This window comes from Epinephelus lanceolatus, chromosome 16 (genome assembly GCF_041903045.1).
Source record: "Epinephelus lanceolatus isolate andai-2023 chromosome 16, ASM4190304v1, whole genome shotgun sequence".
In the NCBI taxonomy this organism is placed as follows: domain Eukaryota; kingdom Metazoa; phylum Chordata; class Actinopteri; order Perciformes; family Serranidae; genus Epinephelus; species Epinephelus lanceolatus.
In genome coordinates this window covers 1027501-1050000 of record NC_135749.1, presented here as the reverse complement: position 1 = coordinate 1050000, position 22500 = coordinate 1027501, and the positions used below count along the sequence as shown (strand labels likewise).

Below are 22500 nucleotides of genomic sequence, written 5' to 3'. Positions count from 1 at the left end.
GAAGAAGACACTAACCTGCTGTGTGTTTATAACCACAGAAGAAGACACTAACCTGCTCTGTGTTTATAACCACAGAAGAAGAAGACACTAACCTGCTGTGTGTTTAGAACCACAAAAGAAGACACTAACCTGCTCTGTGTTTAGAACCACAGAAGACACTAACCTGGTCTGTGTTTAGAACCACAGAAGAAGAAGACACTAACCTGCTCTGTTTATAACCACAGAAGAAGACACTAACCTGCTCTGTGTTTATAACCACAGAAGAAGAAACTAACCTGCTCTGTGTTTATAACCACAGAAGAAGACACTAACCTGCTCTGTTTATAACCACAGAAGAAGAAGACACTAACCTGCTCTGTTTATAACCACAGAAGAAGACACTAACCTGCTCTGTGTTTATAACCACAGAAGAACACACTAACCTGCTCTGTGTTTATAACCACAGAAGAAGACACTAACCTGCTCTGTGTTTATAACCACAGAAGAAGACACTAACCTGCTCTGTTTATAACCACAGAAGAAGAAGACACTAACCTGCTCTGTGTTTATAACCACAGAAGAAGAAGACACTAACCTGCTCTGTGTTTATAACCACAGAAGAAGACACTAACCTGCTGTTTATAACCACAGAAGAAGACACTAACCTGCTCTGTGTTTATAACCACAGAAGAAGAAGACACTAACCTGCTCTGTGTTTATAACCACAGAAGAAGAAGACACTAACCTGCTCTGTGTAACCTGAGCTGAGGGTTGTAAACAGCGTCCAGTAGTTTCCGTTGTCGCTCGTTCTCCTCTTTTGAGCGACAAAGTTGCTCCTCGTACTCTGCTATCGTTCTTTCAAACAGCCCAAATATCTCTTCAGCAGCCGCAGTTAGTCGCTGCTTCACCAACGCTCTCAGCATTTGGACTTTACACATCTTCACACTTTAAAAACACAACAAAGACACTCTGCTAACAGACGTTTCTGCTCGACGCCATCTTCTTCAAACGTTGTCAAGTTAGCCACAGGAAAGAATAGAGCTTCCGGGGCAGCTCAGCTGCTCTCCTTCAAAATAAAAGTCCAGATTACAGGTTTACCCAGAGAAACACACAGGAAGTAAGGGAATTAAATGTTTGTAATTGTAAATCCTAATCTATCTATCTAAATATGATAATGAAGGGTTTTAATTATACTTTTTAAATCATAAAGTCAAGGCTTTTTTAAATGTCAGACACTCTTGATTATTTAAGGACTGTTGTTTACCTACCAGAGGAGGGGTGTGACTTCTACTTCTTTTTTTAAAATTCAATTCTTTGAACCCACAATTTTTGCAAATCACAGTTCGTCTTTTGTTGACCACCCCGTTCACATAGACTCACCACCCTGAGTCTATGTGAACGTAATTATCTTATCTTATTTTGCCCTAAACTAGTATTATCATTATTATTATCATCATTATTATTATTATTACACTGACCTTAAACTAGTTTTTACTTAATTTTCTCTTTTTCAGCCTTTTTTTTAGTCTACGAAAATTCAAAATGTTCACCACTATATATTTCAATCGTTCAATAAAACTTAAAAACTCTTTTAAAATACGTATTCAATGTTTTTATGCTCATATGACAGAGAATTTAATGCTCAAACAAAAAAAAGTTATGTTAAACTGACATCAAATTCCTGTCAGGCGAGGTGTGTGACACATTTGTGTCTGCTGTACCAAAAACTTTTATGTTATTGTGTTAAACTAAAAGTTTTGAGTGCAAGCTGTTTAAAAAGAAAAATTACGTTGAGTGAGCATACTGGGGTTTACAGTGTGGTCCCAACTTAATGTTGCCACTGCAATGAGGCTGTAAAGCCGTGTTCATTGTGATGACATTCTCATTAATCTCATTTAGCCACTTGTTAGCAACCATCTTTTATAAGACACTTAAAAACTTCTAAATTCTCAGTTGGGTATTTACTGATATATTTTATGTCGTAGAACAAAACGTGTGTGTTAACCACTGACCTTATTTCAGACATCTAACCAAAAACGAGGAAACAGGAAGTGCTTACATGCTAACTTATTTCCAGGTGTTAATACTCATTACTTAGATATGCAGACTTAGGAGCAGAAGCTGAGCAGCGTGGATGGAAGACTAGGATTTGTCCAGTGGAAGTGGGGTGTAGGGGATTCATAGCAAGATCAGCTGTCTCGCTCCTGGGGAAACTTGGAGTGCGGGGACAGAGTTTGAGGAAGACAGTGAAGGAAATGTCAGATGAAGCAGGTAGAGCAAGCCAATGGATCTATAAGAGAAGAAATAATGTCAGTTGGGGGCCAGCAGGGGGAACTACTAAGCAGGGTACATAACTCCTTGAGATCAGGTGAAGAGATCCACTTCCTCTCAGGAGGAAATCCAGGAAGAGGAAGGTTATTTAAGTGTGGGAGTGGCCTATTTGAATCCCTTTTGTTTGAAGGAAGGGAAGGAAGGCTTTTATAAAGTAATGTTTAAGTTGATGTAATGTTTTAATTTGTATGTATTTTGTGTTGATTTTGAGTGTGTTCTGATATTTTATGCTGTAAAGCACTTCGTTATTTATATTGAAAAGTGCTATACAAATAAAGTTATTATTATTATTTTGTTTGAGACCATGCTGCAAAGTGAGTGTGTTTGCTGATCCTATGAGTTCATATATGTCCTTTAACTTTAGCTTATATTGTAGTTATGCTATGTAGCGTGTGAAAAAGAGTATGGTGAATGTGCAAGGAAAGATAGTATCAGCCCTGTCTCTACCTGGAGCTCGCACGTACGCAGCCTGGGTTTGGTTGGAGGTGGCAGTGCTGTTTGGGCTGAGAAAGCCATGTGTAAGTGAGGTAAAGGAGGTTATTGGGTTGGTGCGGGGAGCAGTGAGACCTGGCATTAGGGGAGTGTCTCTGGGACACCAGAGATCACTGTCTAGCCTCCTGGAGGTGTCGTGGGACCAACTAGACGAAACACTGGTGAAAGGAGGTTCCCACCCGATGACCCCAAAGACATGCTAATTATCACTGCTCACTGGTCTGTATAGTTAAGCCTTGCCATAATAGCTTATCATAGGGCTTAGGAGGTTATTCACTGAGTGCTGATCTTTTCTCTAGAGCACACACTTCTTGTGTTTATTTGAACACCACTCTGTATATGACATATAATCTGGGCCAGGATTGTCTGCACATGGCTCTCACCTCAGATTTCACAAGTAAACGTGAAGCTGGCTGAGCTGAGATGGTGGTAGCTAGCAGAGACAACAGAGGGCTCATGGTATGCTGCTCGCAGTGCCCCTTTATATTCTGATGGTAAATTCATCTATAATAATACATTACATAACTTCAGTATCCCACTGATTTGGTTGTAGCCAGGTGTGCAAACAGATGCCTGCTACTGGTCATCACCTGAGCCCCATCCTCCATGTTTACACAATCAATATTTGTTTTTATCTCACTAAACAAAGTACTGTGTCATTCCCATTTTAAAAGAAGAAGCAACATTTTTAAATATGTATTTCAAAGTTGTATCATTTTATTCAGGGTGGGGTTACAAAAAAAATAAATTGAAAATGTACGCTTATTAACACAAGTTATACAAATAACAAACAATGAGAAATATGAAATGATGCAAAAAATAATCAAAGGACATAGGTTTAATTTTCATCAACACTGGCGAGACACATGAGGCAAACAAATATTTGTTGCATTGCTTTGTCAGCATAGCGCAGTCACTTTGCTAAGCCAAAGTGTAAACAAAGGTTTTACGTAAAAAATATAAAGTTCCTTATGGCTGTATACATACATACATACATACGTACATACCATAAAAATTAAATGAAAAGCCCAATCTCTTTTACTAGCCCGATGTAGCTACATTTTCACAAGTAAAGGCCTGTCTCAAATAGAGGCCTGGTCACAAAGTACGATTAAAACAGACAATGAAAACAACAATTTTTAAAAGAATTGATTAAAAACTCTTAAACGTATAAAAACTAAGGAAATAAAAGACACTTTAAATGAATGTCAAACTCAAGTAAAATACAGAAAGAATCTCTGATATGTTTACAGACTGTACCGTAAAAATTCTATTAGTAGCCGGGGCGATTATTTGCTTAAATCCCTGAACTCACTAGGCCAATGATTGGGAAAGGCCTTTAATTCCTTTCACACAAAACTGTTGAGGACCCTAACGGACTAAAGGAATATGAGTAACTTACTGGGTAATCAAGGAATGGGCACAGGATTCGAGGTAGTAACAAAATGCTTTTTTTACATCCTGAAGAACTTCTATAAAAATGACTTGCTTTGCAACCGGACCAGGCCTTTAATTGAGACAGGCCTTTATTTGTCAAAAGTTGTAGCTTTTATCTGAAGTTTCATCAACTATTTTTTTTAATTTTCATCGACTGAAATATCTTAAATTTTCCTGAACAAAAATTTTAAATTTTTTAATTTGGCCAACTAAAACATTTTGATTATTTCTCAACTAAAAATTTTGAATTTTCATCAAATAAAATATTTAGATTTTTCGTCACCTTAAAAGTTTCAGAATTTTTGTCAACTACAGTTTGTGAAGACTAAAACATTTTCAATATTCTTTGACTAAAATTTCTGAATTTTCATCAACTAAATGTTTTGATTTTTCATTTACTAAACCATTCTAAATTTTCATTGACTAAAGCATTTTGAACTTTAATTAAGCCGACTAAGGCGTTTAGAATTTTTGGCAACTAAAATTTTGAATTTTTGTCGACTAAAATATATTGAAATTTTTTAGGGCTAATCTAAAAAATTGGAAGCTTTGAAGCTTTGAAGCTTTGTTCGATGGCACGGATTAGTTCGATTGTGAAAAACAAAATTCGAACATTCTGCCTTTTGTTTCCCTGTTTTTTGGGGGACCTTGAACGCAACACTAACCCCACTCTTGTCTGTGGATATTCTCATTCATCCAGGTCATAGTTATCTCAAGGCAATTCAATCGAACGCAACTGGACTTGGTTTTGTCTTATAAGACGTTTCACCTCTTATCCAAGAGGCTTCATCAGTTCATGCTTGTCTGACTAGGCTGGAACTAGTCTGACAAACTGGTGTGGAAGCACCCAGGTATTTAACCTCTGTGGAGGTCTTCACAAGGTCAATGATATCACTGGTTCGTTAGTGCTCCAATGGTGTGTCAATGACAGTCGTTGAAACTACAAATACAATGGCAATTTTTACAGACAGAAACATGGCTGTGCCATGGGCTCACCGATATCTCCCACTGTGGCTAACCTGTACATGGAGGATGTAGAATACAAAGCCTTGAACTCCTTTGAGGGAACAGCACCGAGCCACTGGTTCAGATATGTGGATGACACATGGGTTAAAGGGCCAGTGTGTAATATTTGGCATGGTTTATTGTCAATCTGAATCTGAATCTGAATATTCTACTCATTAATATGTTTATACAAGTATATGATCGCTATAAAATAAAATTTGTTTGGTTTTCATAGCCTTATAATTATGCGTTTCGCGTGTATAAATGAACCAACGAAGACAGCGGAAGGAAGGAAGAAGGAGGAGGAAACAGCAGAGAGTGTTAGTAGTTCGTCGATAGAGAGTAGTGAAAAGTTTTTTTAGTTATAAAGTTTGCGAATGGACCACACTTACCACGCAACAGGAGAGAATGAACCCGAACCGTCATCTGCGAGGAAAAGAAGACACAACTTCACTCCTTGTGATGCACTCTCTGCGGCGCTTTTCCTCCTGATGATATATCTCCCCAACGATGGCAGCAGTAGCACCGAATCCCATTCTGTGCATTCAGCCTCTCTTCTCGCCCGCTCAGCATCAAACACATGGAGTTCCTCATCTGTAAGCTCCAGCTCAAACAGGTATGGCTCTGGGTCTGTGTCCGCTACAAGAAACTCTTCAAAATCACGTTCAAAGTCGTCCATTGCAACTACTATAGTCCGGAGATATTGCTAGGCTAAATAAACAGCTGAGCTCTGTTTGCCGGCTACGCTGTCAGTCAGTGTGCGGGCTGGAGATTGGTGGAGCAGAGAGGGGAGGGGGGTCCCCACTCAGTATGGTAAACGAGTATGTGTGTATGAAGTGTGTCTGTTAGCTAGAAGAGTCAGAGTTTGGGACGGAGTGGAGTGTTACCGGAGTTTCTGGAGTGCTCAAATAAACTGGCCTTTTTCTTGAACGCTCCTCTGGTCTCCTGCTTGTGAGGGATTCATTACAATATCGTAACATGGTTTAGATTTCTAAATAAACATTCACCTCGTCGCTAGATAGACCTACTCCTGAAAAATTTGTGCGCAAGGCTTTTTGTCCCTACGAGGCCGCCGTCATTTACCCGACGGGAGGGGTGAGCGAGTGAGCCCTGCAATCTAGAATTTGACCACTGATGTCACTGTTTTCAACCCATTTTACACACTGGCCCTTTAAAATCAAAACTCAAGAGGTACAAGCTTTCACTGAACACATCGATTCAGTGGACAGAAACATCAAGTTCACAAAAGAAGATGTTAAGGAGAATAGTTTGCCCTTCTTGGATTGTGACGTGCACATTACAGAGGACAGAGGCCTCCACATTGGGGTATACAGGAAACCCACTCACACAGACCAATACTTACTGTTCGATTCTCACCACCCACTGGAACACAAGCTAGGTGTTATCAGGACCCTACAACACAGAGCTGATAACGTACCTACCAGCACTCAGGCCCAAGGGAAAGAGCATGAACATCTGAGGGAGGCTCTAAAAACTTGTGGTTACCCCAGTTGGACATTTGTGAAATCAGCAGCCTGTTCCAGAAAAAACAAGCACAATAACATTGTCATCCCCTGTGTGTCTGGGTTATCTGAAAAACTCAGGAGAATTTTCAGCAAACACCACATCCCTGTGTATTTCAAACCCAGTAACACACTCAGACAAAGACTGGTACATCCAAAAGACCGTACACCACACACCCAGAAGAGCAACCTAGTGTACGCTGTCCAGTGCAGTGAGGAATGCCCAGACTTGTACATTGGTGAAACAAAACAACCACTAAACAAACGCATGGCCCAACACAGAAGGGCTAACTCGTCAGGGCAAGACTCAGCTGTCTACTTACACCTCAAGGAGAAAGTACGCTCCTTCGAAGACAGCAATGTGCACATTTTGGACAGGCAAGACCGATGGTTTGAAAGAGGTGTAAAAGAAGCCATCTATGTGAAATTGGAAAAGCCATCTCTCAACAGAGGAGGAGGTCTGCAACACTACCTATCCCCCACGTATAATGCTGTGCTTTCATCCTTGCCCAGGAGGTTTAACAGCTTAACCTCTAAAAACAATGGTCGTTCAAAAATGGCCTCACGTGACTCTAACGACTCCAATTGCAGCATTGCAGCAGGAGTTTCAACGACTGTTGTTGACACACCATTGGAGCACTAACAAACCAGTGACATCATTGACCTTGTGAAGACCTCCCCAGAGGTTAAATACCTGGGTGCTTCCACACCAGTTTGTCAGACTAGTTCCAGCCTAGTCAGACAAGCATGAACTGATGAAGCCTCTTGGATAAGAGGTGATACGTCTTCTAAGACAAAACCAAGTCCAGTTGCGTTCCATTCAATTGCGTTGAGACTAACCCCACTCGCCTACTTTTTGTGTGTGCAATTTTAATCATGCCGTCTGTTCACAGTTGTTTTTTTTTGTGTTTTTAATTGATTGATTGATTGATTGATTAATTGTTTTTGGTTGGTTGACAAATAAAGGCCGGCCCCATTAGGCGGAGTAAAGAAGTCATCTGGTCTGATTGTTGCATGAATTGCCTAAAAAAGTTTTACAGTAAATCAGAGAACAGGGATATTATTGCCTCGGGTTATTTGAAATGGACAAAGATATTCTTTACTGGTGAGTTAAGGGAGAAAAGCTATCATGTAATTAAAAAAGAAAACATTTCCGACAAGGAAATATAAAGCCTGATGTGCAATGAATGGAGACCTATTATCCTGCTTGAACGGTCCGCTGCGCTCTGAGTCTGGTGTCAGTAACACATGCTGCTCTGAGTCGCGCATCTGTCTGCTTGCGCTGCAGTGCGCGCCGAGAGTTTTAATTTTTAGTGTTAAATCAAAAGTTAAACACTACTTATCAGCAACCAGAAGTGTTTTTTCGTTTGTGAATATTTTTATCTTAATTCTAGGGTTGCAAGAAACTACCTTTTCGCCATAATTTTTAAGTTATTAACTTTTTTGGACTTTTTTTTTCGCTTTTATTTGTTAACATGTGTAGCCACACCAGGCTTGTAAGAGAGACTGGCGTTTAATTGGGACTAGGCTTTTAATTGAAGTCTTATGGTATGTGGTGTACATTACGCACCGCTAGAGCTCAGAAGTATCTGATTTGAGACTCAACATCCTGATCATGCGCTGCCATATTTGGAGAAGAATCACAGAGACAAGTTTTTGGTGTCTTGAACAATTTTCACCACGATTGGGATTTTGGCAGAAGACCATGCACATTGATCCAAGTACAGTGATGTGCATTCAAACGACCATCGACACAGTTTGTTCTGGTGTCAGAAGTGTTCAGAAACACGACACCTGAATCACTTCCCACCTCGGTGGACTCCCAGATGTTTTGTCAGACCTCCCTTTTGTCTTAAACTTTTCTGACCCTCGACACACTGATGGTTCCTGAGCTGATACAGCCACGTGAATCTTTGGTTGCAGATGCTGCAGCTGTATCTTTTCTCTCCGGTGTGGACTCTGATGTGCGTTTGTAAATTCCCACTCTGCGTGAACGACTTCTGACAAAAGGGGCAGCTGAAGGGTTTCTCTTCCGTGTGTGACCTCATGTGTTGGACTAAGTTATCCTTGCGGTGGAATCCTTTACCGCACACTGAGCAGACGAATGGTTTCTCTCCAGTGTGGGTTCTGATGTGGATCTTCAGACTCCCCTTGGAGCCGAATCCTTTCCCACACTCTGGGCAGGTAAACGGTTTCTCACCAGTTCTTCGTGCCAAATCACGGACAGGAAGCTTATCATTTTTCAGAGGGTTTAAACCTGACTGAGGTTCTCTGGCCTCAGTCCAACCGTCATCGAATTCAACCTTTATTTTAGATGACACTCCGTTTTGGTGATCAGTTTCTGGTCTTTGGTCATGTGGGCGTGAGTTCTTGACTGATTCTGGTGCTGTTTTCAGCTGTTTAGTCCGTCTTTGTTGAATCTGTGATGACTGACGACCGATGCATTTATGTTTCTTAATCTGCAACCGCCAGGCGAATCTTTTGTGACAAACGCCACAGCTGAATCGTTTCTCTCCAGTGTGGATCCTCATGTGCTGCGTCACGTTTGTTCTCTTTGAAAATGTTTTACCGCAAACCGAACAACTGAACGGCTTCTCTTCCGCACGAGTTCTCGGGCTTCTCTTATCCGATCTTTTCCCGCACTCGGAGCAACTTAATGTCTTCTTGTCAGTTCTGCGTCTTTCGTCGCTGATGGGAGCTTCGTCAGTTTTCAGGGACTTTAAACTCGACAGACGTTCTTTGGTGTCCTTCCAAAAATCACTATCAACACTATCGACACTATCATCAGTATCCAAGTTCCTGGTTGGTTCTTGTCCTCCACAGTCGTCACCATCATCTTCTGTTTTAATCTGTCGAGTCAAGCTGCTGGATGGAGGCTCCGCCTCTTTGTTCTCCTCCGTTTGACGAAGCTGCGACAACTGACAATCTACGCACTTGTGTCTTTTGACTTGTCGACGACGGACGAACGTTCTGTTAAAATACCTCCGGCTGTAGATTCTGTCCTTCGAGTGGACCTCCATGTGTTTAGTCAGGTATCGTCTCCACGCAAATTCCTGACTACAGATCGGGCAACTGAACTGGGTCTGTATCGTGTGGACCCTCATGTGTTGGACTAAAGCCTCACTGTCGCTGAAGTCAGCACTACACACCGAGCAGTGGAACGGTTTCTCTCCTGGGTGGTACTTCCTGTGTGTCAGCAGAGGGTCTTCAGATGGTTCGTGACACTCGGAGCAGCCGAACGGTTCCATGTCTAATTTTGACCGAGGTTCTCCAGTCTCTGTCCAATCATCACTGTCATCAGTCTCAGCTTCGGAAGGGTCTCCATCAGTATCTGCATTGGAGTTCCTGGCTGGTTCTGGCCCTAGACAGTTCTCTCCATCAGATTCTTGTTTCATCAGTTCGGTTTGAGTTTGATGACAAATGTACAGGTGGACTCTGAACTGATTATACCGGTTAAATCTTTCGCCACAGATGCTGCAGCTGTGCCGTTCGTCCACCGTGTGGATCCTCATGTGTCTCTGCAAACTTCCAATCACCGTGAAAGACTTCTGACACACCAAGCAGCTGAACGGTTTCTCTCCAGTATGAGTCGTCTGGTGCGTCCTCAGGTAGTCCTTGCGGCCAAATCTTTTACCGCACTCAGAGCAGCCAAACGGCTTCTCACCGGTGTGGATTTTCATGTGCGACTGTAAACTTCCGCTCTGGGTGAAAGATTTCTGACAAACCGAGCAGCTGAACGGCTTCTCTCCGGTGTGAGTTCTCATGTGTTTTTTCAGGTCCCCCCTAAGGCCGAATCCTTTGCTGCACTCGGAGCAGCTGTATGGTTTTCCACCAGCGCTAACGGAAACATCATTGTTCTTCAGAAAGTTTAAACCTGACTGTGGTTCTCTGGTCTCCTTCCAAAAGTCACTGTCGTCAGTCTCAGGTTCGGAAGAGTCTCTGGGCACTGGTTCTGGTCTGCCACAGTCCTCTCCATCAGCTTGTGTTTGATGAAGCTGTGAAGACTGAGGTTTCTCTTCATCATCTTCACTCTTCACAGGGACAGGAGTGAATGGAAAATGCTCGCCCTCCTGACTGATCCTGAGTTCCTCCTGTTCCTCCTTAATTCGTAAGGGCTCTGGGTCCTCCTGGTCCACACTGGAGCTCCACTCCTGCTGCTCCTCTTTAACAGCAATCACCTTTTTGTTGTCTGAAGGTGAAGCTGAAACAAAGACAGACAGCTCTTAAAGGAAACCCAGAAACATTTGGTAACGGACCTTGATAACGACAAAGTTGAGTTGGCTGAGAGGGTTCCAGTCGTGGAAGGTTACCAATTTTACTCAAGTACTGCACTTAAGGAGAATTCTGAGGTACTTGTACTTTACTATTTTCATTTCTGGTTCTTTATACTTCTACTGTACTACATCTCTGTAGGACTGCGTACTTTCACCGGCATAATATCACAAAAACTTGGAAATCCTGTCTCAAAAGGACGCACAAAAATGAGTGCTCGCATTTATTACTTCTAGGATGGATTACTGCAATTCCAATTTGCTGCGTCAATTCTCAGACTTTCCAGCTGACAGGGACTGACTCTTATAGTTAGGGCTGGCTCAGGCTTGCCTTGGACCAGCTGACATTCATGTCCTTTTACTACATATCACTAACTCAGTTCCTTCCCAGAAGCCTTTGTGCCCCCTCTTTGTTACACTGGAGCACAGCACAGCCAAGACTGCACTGGGACCCCCTTCTTCTACACCAGGCTCATCCACAATGGACAACTGTCTGCTAACAGGCAGCACAAAGCAACTGTTCCCTCCATTCATGAACTAATTATAGTTAAGACTGGCTCTTAGAGGCAGGGCTGACTCTGACATAATGAAAGAAATAAAAAGTTAACATACAACCCTGCTATATATTTTTTATAAATAAATAAATAAATAAATAAATAAATAAATAAAAAGTTAATATACAATCCTGCCATATTTTTTTTCATAAATAAATAAATGAATTAAAAGTTAAAACACAACCCTATTTATTTTTTAAAGTAAATAAATAATAAAATAAATAAGTTAATATACAGCCCTGCTATTTATTTTCTTAAACGTCACATTAACCGGAACCCAGTCCCAGCTTCTTTCAACCCAGTCACAGTAAAGATAAAACACGTTACCTTCGGGAGCTAGCTGTGGCTAACAGGCTAACGTTAGCTTTAGCACCATTAGCAGAGTGGCAGAAAGGAAACAAACCTTCTCCTCGCGGCTTCGCTTCCGGGTTTAGAACCACCTCCAGCTGTTTCCGGTGTCGGTCCATCTCTGATTAACGAACGAACATCGGTGTTTGTGCCGTTATTTGATGCAACTAACGGCTTCTCTCCGCTCACTGCTCCCGGTGTTAAGGCCGGAAACACGTCGACGATCACTTCCGGGGGACGGATCTCACGATAAAATCCTCTTTAATTTATTTTAATGTCCTCACTAAGAAAAAAACCAATATTTTTTTCTTTTTTTGAGGCAAAAATATCAAAAACTCAATGTTTATTTAATTTAATCTATTTTAATCTAATTTATTTCACACAGAAAGAAAACGCTATTATATTGTAATATGCCAGAGTACCAATATATGTCAGAATCAGAATCAGCTTCATTTGCCAAGTACGTGTGTCTGACTCCAGTAGACTTGCTCTCAATGTACCAGAATTGACATAAGGACTCAAAATTTAGTAAAGAGATGGAATATACAGAAATATACAATATACAAAAAACATAAAAATATACATCAAATATAAAACATAATAAATTTATTAATATGGAATCAGTGGTATTAGCAGTATCAGTATTATTTCCATATATTTCTTTAAATATATTTGCCATTACAGTACTTTAAAAACATCTCAAAAATTAGGAAAAAAATCATACTAATTTAATTATTAATTTGTATTTATATTACATATTTAGATAGGTTTATATTTGTAAGACAGATTTTTGCTAATTAAGTTGTATATTTATTAAAGTCTAAGCTTTTATCTGTACACTGAAAATTGCTTTTACATTATGCTTTTCATTATTTGTAATATTACTGTATTTCTGTCTGCTTCTTTGTATAGTCACATCATTTTTACATGTTTAGAATAAATATAATTTTTCATCAAATATATATAGTGCAATAAAATTAAATGTATGGCATCAACAACAGCTGATATTCATTCTTTTCAATTTTTGAGACAAATGGTAAATGTATTATTTTAGCATCACTACCTTTAGACGTAGCAGTCACTATAGTCTGTCTTATTAAAAATATATAAAATTATTTCCACATATATATTTATAGAATGGAGAACATTAAATGTATCATTTAACAACACTGAACAGTCAGAAGTAGAGTTGCAACAGTATGAGATTTTCACAGTACTCTTTTACTTCTATTACTCCTGTTGTTATTCTATTAATTACTGGTTTTTGCTTTTGCTCCTTGAAAACACCTCTTATCTTGTTTAGTTTAAATATTTTGCAGGATATTCTATAGTCTGTTGTTTTAAAAACTGGGCGCAGTGAGTGACCATGACCCACTGGTTGTTCTGGCTTTCACTGTGAATGTTAAACTGTTGTTACTGTAATGTGAAGCATTCTCTGGCACAAGAATTTCCCTTGGGATAAACAAAGTTCTATTGAGCTGAATTGTATTAAACTAAAGTTTAATTAAATTGAATTGAATTAAAGTTAAATTAAAGTTAAATTAAACAGAAAATGAATTCAACTGAATTGAATTAAGTTGAATTTAATCATATTAAACTGGATTACATTAAATTACATTAAACTGAATTAAATTGAGTTGAATGAAATTAATTTGAATTAAATCAAATTAAATTAAAATAAATTAAATCAAATTAAATTCAATTAAATATCGCAGTATACCTTGAAACCAGTATGTAGCTGCATTCATGTGTTTTTAACTTGTACCAAACAGTCAGTTTTAATGACATTAGCTTAGCATCACTACCTTTACCATAAAAGGACAAATTAAGTGTTTTTGTGGAGCATGTTTTTGAAGAAATTATTCAGCCTTTATTAAACTTTTTATTCTTGTATAAAGTTGATAGAACATGGTGATGAAAATCCCTCCACGCAGAGTGTTCATGTCTGGAGGGACATTTTCTTTTAGGTTACTAACTTTCTGTTAAGACACAGCGACATCTAGTGGATTTTTTTATCATAATATACGATGAATGCTAGAAAGAAAAAAGTACAATTTACATATTGGATTTTGATACGGATTTCTTCACTTTAAGTATATTTTGATTTTAATACTTCTGTATTTTTAATTGATTTTAAATGCAGGACTTTAACCTGTAACAGTTTTTCTACACTGTGGTGCGAATATTTTTACTTAGTACTTCTTCTACCACCAACGTTCTGTTGTAGCGACAAACCGTCATTATTTTATAAAGTGATAGATTTTAAGACTGTCTCTGATTATTTGGACTACAGCTACAGAATAAAAGTACAAAAGTATCAGCATAAAAAAAAAACGTATTCAATATCAGTTATGTCTGCAACAACATTTCACCATGAACAGGAACATTTAAAGAAACAAAAACATTGAGTTTGGATTCACATTTTATTAACTCAAGCTAATTTCCAAGTAAAATAAAGTTGATAAAATATTTGTCAGAATTCAGCTATTTGATTTGAATTTATGATTAAAGTACAACAAGTTCAGAACAATAAGACCTGAGATCAATCTGAATGTTTAAAGTGTTACACTGCTCATGAATTATGTTGACAGTGAAATTCAGACACCGAACATCTTCCATCATCGACCTTCCCGGTGATCTGGTATGATGAGGGTTAGGAACAGAGACAGACAGGAAGTTCCCCAAGAAAAGTCCGAGTATGAGTTTTGTCATCTGCGGAAGAAGAATGATAAACCATGCAAGTCGTCCTCTGTAGTTTTAAGAGGGTTCAGTAGTGGTGTGACAGGACATGTATTCATTCTGAACTGTTGGGTACAGGACATTCGGTTTGGTGCATCACATGTTCATCACATGCTTTTGAAAGCACTGGTTTCTGTTTATCGGCTGCAGCATGTTAGTCAACTTAACCCCGTAAACGATTTGTGTTTAAATGTGTGCCACCATCATTCAGCCAAAATCGGATTTATCTGTTGAATCACTTAATACATTTCATTTATGTCAGCGTTACTCGAATGTGTTGATCAGCGGAACGAGACAAAAACAGACCAGAGGGAGAGGCCTTCTCCTCGATGCATTCTTATTCAAATTTATCGCTGCTTTGTCCGTGTACCTACACGTCAAAATGTGATGCTCTGGGTAGCCTCCTGCATCAGTTTTGGACATTCTAGAACGCCGTGTCAATTTACGCTTGTCACATGCATTGTGTCATTTCAAAATACACTTCCATTTTCACAGGAAACGTACACTTTTGGCAAAACACAGTTTTTAGGTTTACTGCCTTAAGTTTCGGAACAAAAGCATGTGGTTAGGTTTGGATACACATGGTGGTTTGTCTTAAAATTCACACGGTAAATGAACAGCTGACTACCGGGTAAAAGTCTGGAGTTTGTTGGACCCATCCACCTTATACGGATGTTCTCGCTCTTTACATAACTGTATATGCTGGCGGCGTTACAAACTGCCGTCCGATGCATATACCACTCAGTACGTTTCCAATTAATGCAAAGTTACAGAGGTTAGGTTTAGGAAAAGAAACAGAGTGAGGACGTACCTTACAATGACTTAAAGTTCCAAACACATGACTCCAGGGGAAAGTCCGTTTTTTGTGACCCATCAATCACTCCAATTTGCCTCTTTACAAGCGCTAGGTACTGGTTCCTTGTTTACTGTCGTCAGCTCATTGGTCATGTGATCACAGCCTTTCAAAATTTGTGGGATACATACAAATTTGGGTACGCTGTTTTTTGTAGGAAAACGTACTAAAAAATCTGTGACAACAGACTGCGGAAAAAATAATTCAATTGGCATAAATTTTACGTTGTGCGGTCCACACTTGACACAACAGCAACATAACGAATGCTTAGTGTGTATTCTCTAGCGCCACATGGTGGACACTGGAAGTGGTACAAAACTGCAATACGTCACTTCCAGCTCCATGCACGAAATGAGAGAAGCATAGAGCTACAACGCCAAACAAAAAATACAACAAAAAATGGTCGGACTCAGGTAATAATGTGAAATGTTTCCCGTTATAACAAGATGGTTTTCACATTTTATGCACCAAATTTGTACATATCCCACATATTTTGTAAGGCTGTGATCATGTTAACAATGCGCTGATGGCAGTAAGCAAGGAAACAGTCCTGAGCACTTGTAAGGAGGCAGGTTGGGGTGGTGGATGGGACTTTCCCCTAAAGTCAGGTGTTTGGATCTGTGAAAACTTTGAGTCATTTTAAGATGCGTGGCACCATGTTTCTTTTCCTAAAACTAACCTCCGTAACTTTACGTTACTTACATAGGACATAGAGGACATAACATCATTTGTGGAGTGCAAATTCATAAGATATTAGGGCTGTCAACCAATATTCTAAATTCGAATTTTAAAAAAAAAATGGACCTTCGAATGTGAAAATTGATATTCGATTGTGGAGAGAAAAAAAACACCACCACAGCTGTCCTCTTTGCGAGTGTGCGTTGGCCTGGGCCGCTGCACTGAATGCACTGCATAAACGCCAGGGCCACACCGCCCGCAGAAGTGCTGCTGGTCGACAAGAGGTTCTGCTCCCAGCTGTTGTCTCCGTCACCTCCCGGCTTGACACATTCGCTCGCGGCTCGCGCAGAAAATAGACCAGACGCCGAAACGGAGCTGCGCTGCGCGGCGCAGCCGGTGTGGATGACACAATCGGTTAACATGGGCGGTGTGGCCATGGGTCAGAGAAGGGGGGCGAGCGAAAGGTCCGTGGTCGTTTATAACGTAATGTTATAGATAATTGTTTTATGTGTTTTAATGTGTAGGTATGTAAATGTTTTCAAAGACGTTTATGTTGAAATAAAAATATCTACAGGTAGTTACGTTTCCTTGTATTAATACATTTACAAGTATGTTTCCTTGTATTAGCTTGCCCTCTTGTGGACATAATGCGAAAAAAAAAAATTCGAATGGTTCGAACCTATGAGTTATTTTTAGAAGGAATATTCGAACGTCATTTTTGAGCAATTTTGACAGCCCTATAGGATATCATACGAACTGTTCTGTGAAAATACGCTGACAGACATCATTACATACTGCCGTTATTTATCAAGCATTTCATTAAATTTTGCTCAATGAAAACATAATGTTCTAGCGTTCAAACTCACGCAAGTAATGTGACGCGAAAATTTGCACCGTGTTTAGTGTGAACACAAAATTATGTTGTTATGTGCGCTGCTTACTTTGCATCATTTGGGTTGTCACCACTGCGTCACCTGGCATGAATTTGTGCCTAATCATGACCGTGGTGCAATGGACACTAGACTGACACAAATGATGCAAATGAAGCAGCATGACTGAAGCAAGTAGCGTGATTTCTTGTCATGCGCTTATCTGCGTGAGTAGAAAAATCTAAATTTGAGTGACCAATTCGCTCCACGATAGCCAATCAGCATTGAGATCCTCCGGGGACCTATGACGCCAAGGACGTACTGGTGGAAGTTCATTCATCATTTCACATACGTGTGACATGAGTCAACACAAAATATTCTAATGTTCAAACATGCAAAAGTCGAAATTTTGTCCCTGTCCTACATGGTTTCTCTCCGATGCAAATCTTCCTGCGAGGACTCACCAACACACTGATGGTATTTCAGCTCCGTATACCAGGCAAAACCTCTGTCGCACACACTACAGCTGTACTTTGTCTCCTCGGTGTGGACGACCATGTGTGACTGCATACTCGCCTTATGTGCATATTTTTTACCACACACTGGGCAGGGGAAAGGCTTCTCTCCGGTATGAGTCCTCATGTGGATCTCCAGGTGGGACCTGTAGAGACATTTGAGACCACAAACGGGACAGAAGAACGCCTTCTCTCCCGTGTGGTACTTCATGTGGTTCTTCAAGTTGCAGTCGTGGAGGAATCTTTTCCCACACTCGGGGCAGCTGTGCGCTCTCCTCAGAGCATTATAACCTGGGTCACTTTGGGGAATCTCGCTGTCATTTGGAGAGTTCGAACCAGGCTGAGGTTTCATGTCATCTTTCCAGAAGTCGCTGTCAACGCTGTCGACACTGCCGTCGCTCTCGGATTCGGCCCTGACCTTTGACAACTTTGCACCTGATGGACCTTTTCTGGTCTCCTTCCAAAAGTCGCTATTGACGCTATCGTCAGTATCTGAGTTCTCGGCAGGTTCTGGTCTTCCACAGTCCTCTCCATCAGCTTGTGTTTGATGAAGCTGTGAAGACTGAGGTTTCTCCTCATCATCCTCAATCTTCACGGGGACAGAAGTGGGCAAGAACTTGGTGACATTAGCCTCCTCCAAACCATAAAGGTGTCCTCCCTCCAAGAGTTCCTCCTGCTCCTCTTTAATGTGTTGCGGCTCTTGGTTCTCCAGCATCCCCGTCTTGCCTGTACAAGCTACCATGTTTTGGCTCAGACTTCCTGAAAACGGTTTCCCTGCTTCGGGATTTCTGCTACAAATCTTCGGCCGGCGATTGTTAAAAATTTCATGACTCTGCAAGACTTGTGGTTTCAGACATCCGCTGTTCTCGTTCCAACAATCGCTGTCATCCGTCTCGGTCTCGGAGGAGTCTTCGGGCATATCATCAGTATCTGGTCGTAAATCTGGATCTGAGTTCCTGGCTGGTTCTGGTCCTCCACAGTCCTCTCCATCAGCTTGACCCTGATAACGGTCTGTGGATGACTGAGCGGCACATCGATGGTACTTCAGCTGATGATGCCAAAGGAAGTTTTGGTCGCAGTACCTGCAGCTGTAGATTCTCTCCTTTGTATGGACCTCCATGTGCTTCGTCAGGTATCGTCTCCATGCAAATTCTTTACCACACACCAGGCAAGTGAACTGTGTCTGTCTGGTGTGGATCCTCATGTGCTGGACTAAAGCCTCGCTGTCGATGAAGCCAGCGTTGCACACCGAACAGCAGAACGGTTTGTCTCCCCTGTGGCACATCATGTGAGAACGCAAGTTTTCACGCTTGGCGAACGTCCTGCCACAAACTGAGCAACCGAACGGTTTCAGACCCGTGTGGATCCTCATGGGAACCTGGAGATTGTGCTTACGGTTTGACCCTTTTCCGCACTGGGAGCTGATCAGTAATCTGTTGGCAGCATGAGGTTGAGGGGAGTCAGCAGCGCACTGGTGGCTCAGGAGCTGCGACTCCAGGGTGAATCTTTTCTCACATATGACACAACTGAGTAGCTTCTCTCCCGTGTGGACGGATATGTGTCTCGTCAGATGTCCTCCAGACGCAAAGCCTTTGCCGCAACTTAAGCAACTTAACGGTTTCCTGTTGGTTGGCAGAGTGTGACTGTCCTCAGATCGTTCATGAGACTCCAAGGAGCCAAACAGTTTCTTGTCTGTATTATTACTAACCGTTTCACCCACAGAGACATCAGTTTTCACGTTGTTCTGAGGCTGACCGCAAAAATTACTGCTGACAATGCCTGGTTTAGTTTCAGTTCTGTTATCAGAGCAGCTGAATGATTTCTCATAGGTATTATTACTTCCTGTTTGAGTCACAGTTTTGCCCTCAGTTTTCATATAGTTCTGAGGCGGTCTGCAAAAATCACTGCCGACCTCACCAAGTTTATTTTCAGCCTTGTTATCAGAGCAGCCATCATTTACAGAGACTTTTTTAGTCCTTCCGTAAGTAAACCCTGACTGATGCTGCCGGGTCTCTTTCCAAAACTCAATGTCAACATTGTCATCAGTTTTTGGAGATGGTCTGGTATCTTTATCAGTATCTGGTTGTGGATCTGAGCAGGCTGGTTCTGGTTCTCTACAGTCCTCTCCATTAATGCCGGCTCTCCTTCGCAGCAAGGACTCGCCGAGACACTTGTGTTTCTTGATCTGGAAATGCCAAAAGAACCTCCTGCTGCAAACACCGCAGCTGAACGGCTTCACGCCCGAGTGGACCGCCATGTGCTGCGACATGATCCCTCTTTGCGAGAATGTCTTACCGCACACAGAGCAGCTGAAGGGTTTCTCTCCTGTGTGGGTTCTCATGTGGATCTCCAGATGTGAACTGAACTGCCGTTTCTGTCCGCAGACGGAGCAGGTGAACAGCTTCTTCCCTTTGTGCATCCGCATGTGCATCACCAGGAGGTAGTTGTTGGGGAATGTGGCGTTGCACTCAGAGCAGTTCAATGGTGTCTTGTGTTCATCACCTCTGCGAAGGCGCGAATATTCACCGACGCACCTGTGGGCTTTGAGCTGCGAAGTCCGCCGGAATCTTTTGCCGCAGACGCCGCAGCTGAACGGTTTCACTCCTGTGTGGGTCGCCATGTGGTACGTCACGGCTCCTTTGTGTCGGAACATCTTACCGCAGATAGAGCAGCTGAAAGGTTTCTCTCCTGTATGGGTTTTCAGATGGTAGTCCAGACCCGGTTTCTGAGTGAACCTTTTACCGCACAAGGAGCAGCTGAACGGTTTCACTCCCGTGTGAGTTCTCATGTGCATGTTCAGGTTCCCCCTGTGTTTAAATGTTTTAGCACAAATAGAGCAGCGAAACGGTTTCCTGTCCCTCCAGTCTGTTTCAGTCTCAGCTTCAGAGGAGTCCGAAGTCTTGTCCTCAGAATCTGGATGTGAGTTCCTGTCTGGTCCTGGTGGTGGTCCTGGTCCTGGTCCTCCACAGTGGTGTCCCTCAGACTGAGGTTTCTCTTCATCATCTTCACTCTTCACAGGGACAGGAGTGAATGTGAACTTGGTGATATCAGCCTCCTCCAGCCCTTGAAGCTGCTCTCCCTCCTGACTGCTCCACAGTTCCTCCTCTTCCTCTTTAATGTGTGGGGGCTCTGGGTCCTCCTGGTCCACACTGGAGCTCCACTCCTGCTGCTCAGGGGGAACCTCTTCTTTAACCACCAACAGCTGCTGCTGGACCTCTGCACCAAACAGGAAACAGGAAACACACAAACACATTATAGAAAAACAGTTTCTATAAAAGTCGAGCTTGATGTCCACGTTTTCTTTTTGTGAACCACTTTTTATATGTTCAGTACCATCGTAGCTCAGCAGCTGTGACAAAATTCATTTATTATTTTGATTTTTTAGGTTTAAACAGTTCTCACCTGAAGATCTGATGCTAGCGCTAGCAGCTAGCCTCGTCGAGCCACACCTGACCAGGGGTTCAAACTGAGTCGGTCTACCTGTGACTAACTAACTCTTGTATGTTGTGTCCACAATTACACATAAAGTCAGGGCACGTGAGCAGCAGCGGTACCACACTCGGGAATCATGTGGTGATCTAACCCCCAATTCCAACCCCTGATGCTGAGTGCCAAGCAGGGAGGCAATGGGTCCCATTTTTATAGTCTTTGGTATGACCCGGCCGGGGATCGAACCCACGACCTCCCAGTCTCAGGGCAGACACTCTACCACTAGGTGATCGCTAAAATGCGATTAGACACATATTCCTGCTGGGCAGCCCAATGGACGCAGCGCTAATGACATGAAATATGCAAATTAAGCAGCACGAGTGAAGAGAGTGGTAAAATTTTGCATCACATGCTCATTCGTGACACTTTAAAAGTCTGGACTTCACTGACCGGCCAAACTAGGGATGCACCATATTGTTTTTTGCCGATATCCGGTATGTTGACATGTAACAACTCATTTGACCGATGACCAATACTGATATATCCACTTTTCCCACCTAATTTTAATGATCGTCAATCTCTTCTGTCGTGGAATTAACATCATTATACAGACTGTTACGGTGACGGCTCACCAGCAGATGGAGACAAGAAACACAATAAGAAAAAGTACGTAGGCTGATTCTGATGACGTTTCGATACTACCGTGCATCCCTGAGCCAAAAGAGAGTAAATCTGAGGTTGGAGTTTCAGTTTTGATGGCGAGCGTGTTTCCAATGCATGCATTGGAAAAATGCATTAACATGCATTTTGCAAAAATGCATTTACTCAGACACCACACTGCAGACAGTCATCGTGAACTGTTACTTTATTTACCTCATAAATCAGGACACACCGCTCCATGTGTCTGAAGACCAAAGTTTTGAAATTATTTTACTTTACAGAAGCGCAGCAGAAACCCAAAACAGGTTCTAAAGTAACAGTTCAGGTCATCTTCAGAAATTAAGGAGGTTTTCTTTATAATCAACCAAAAAGTGTCTGAAGTTAGCTGATCACCCAACTGACACCGCAGGGCGCCGTTAAACTATAACAGCAACCAACTGTGTATCATGCTGACATTAAAGGACAGTTTTTATCGTCAGTGTCTGACGCCGCAAGTCACTGCCCAAGCGCCAGATTTTGACGACTTCAGAATGAGAGTGGGTTGCCCAGGTGCTGGAGATTGTGCAGGAGCCAGGACACAAGTCACTGGTGTAATCAATCACTCTTTTACAGCATGTGGGGTCCCTTCATGTGTCGGCCAGAGAGGACAAACTTCACCTACAGTACAGGCCAAAAGTTTGGACACACCTTCTCATTCAATGCGTTTTCTTTATTTTCATGACTATTTACATTGTAGATTCTCACTGAAGGCATCAAAACTATGAATGAACACATGTGGAGTTATGTACTTAACAAAAAAAGGTGAAATAACTGAAAA

General features: G+C 41.6%; 2 protein-coding genes across 3 annotated transcripts in view; both read right to left on the bottom strand.

Annotated features, from left to right (window-relative positions):
- The window catches only part of LOC117263685 (uncharacterized), a 12734-nt gene extending 11646 nt beyond the window's left edge, over positions 1–1088 (bottom strand). The window contains exon 1 of one of the 2 annotated variants that reach the window (XM_078175775.1): positions 725–1088. The gene's annotated coding sequence lies outside the window, so the exon portion shown is untranslated. The remainder of the gene's footprint in view (positions 1–724) is intronic. The other variant, XM_078175774.1, reaches the window with a different exon arrangement.
- A 6606-nt stretch (positions 1089–7694) lies between these two features.
- LOC117263670 (uncharacterized) overlaps positions 7695–22500 on the bottom strand; it is a 17297-nt gene continuing 2491 nt past the window's right edge. The window contains exons 2-3 of the mRNA XM_033637266.2: positions 17502–20810; positions 7695–10968 (exon numbers count right to left, since the gene is read on the bottom strand). Coding sequence (XP_033493157.2) covers positions 8567–10968; positions 17502–20810 — 5711 coding nt within the window. The 3' untranslated portion in view covers positions 7695–8566. The remainder of the gene's footprint in view (positions 10969–17501; positions 20811–22500) is intronic.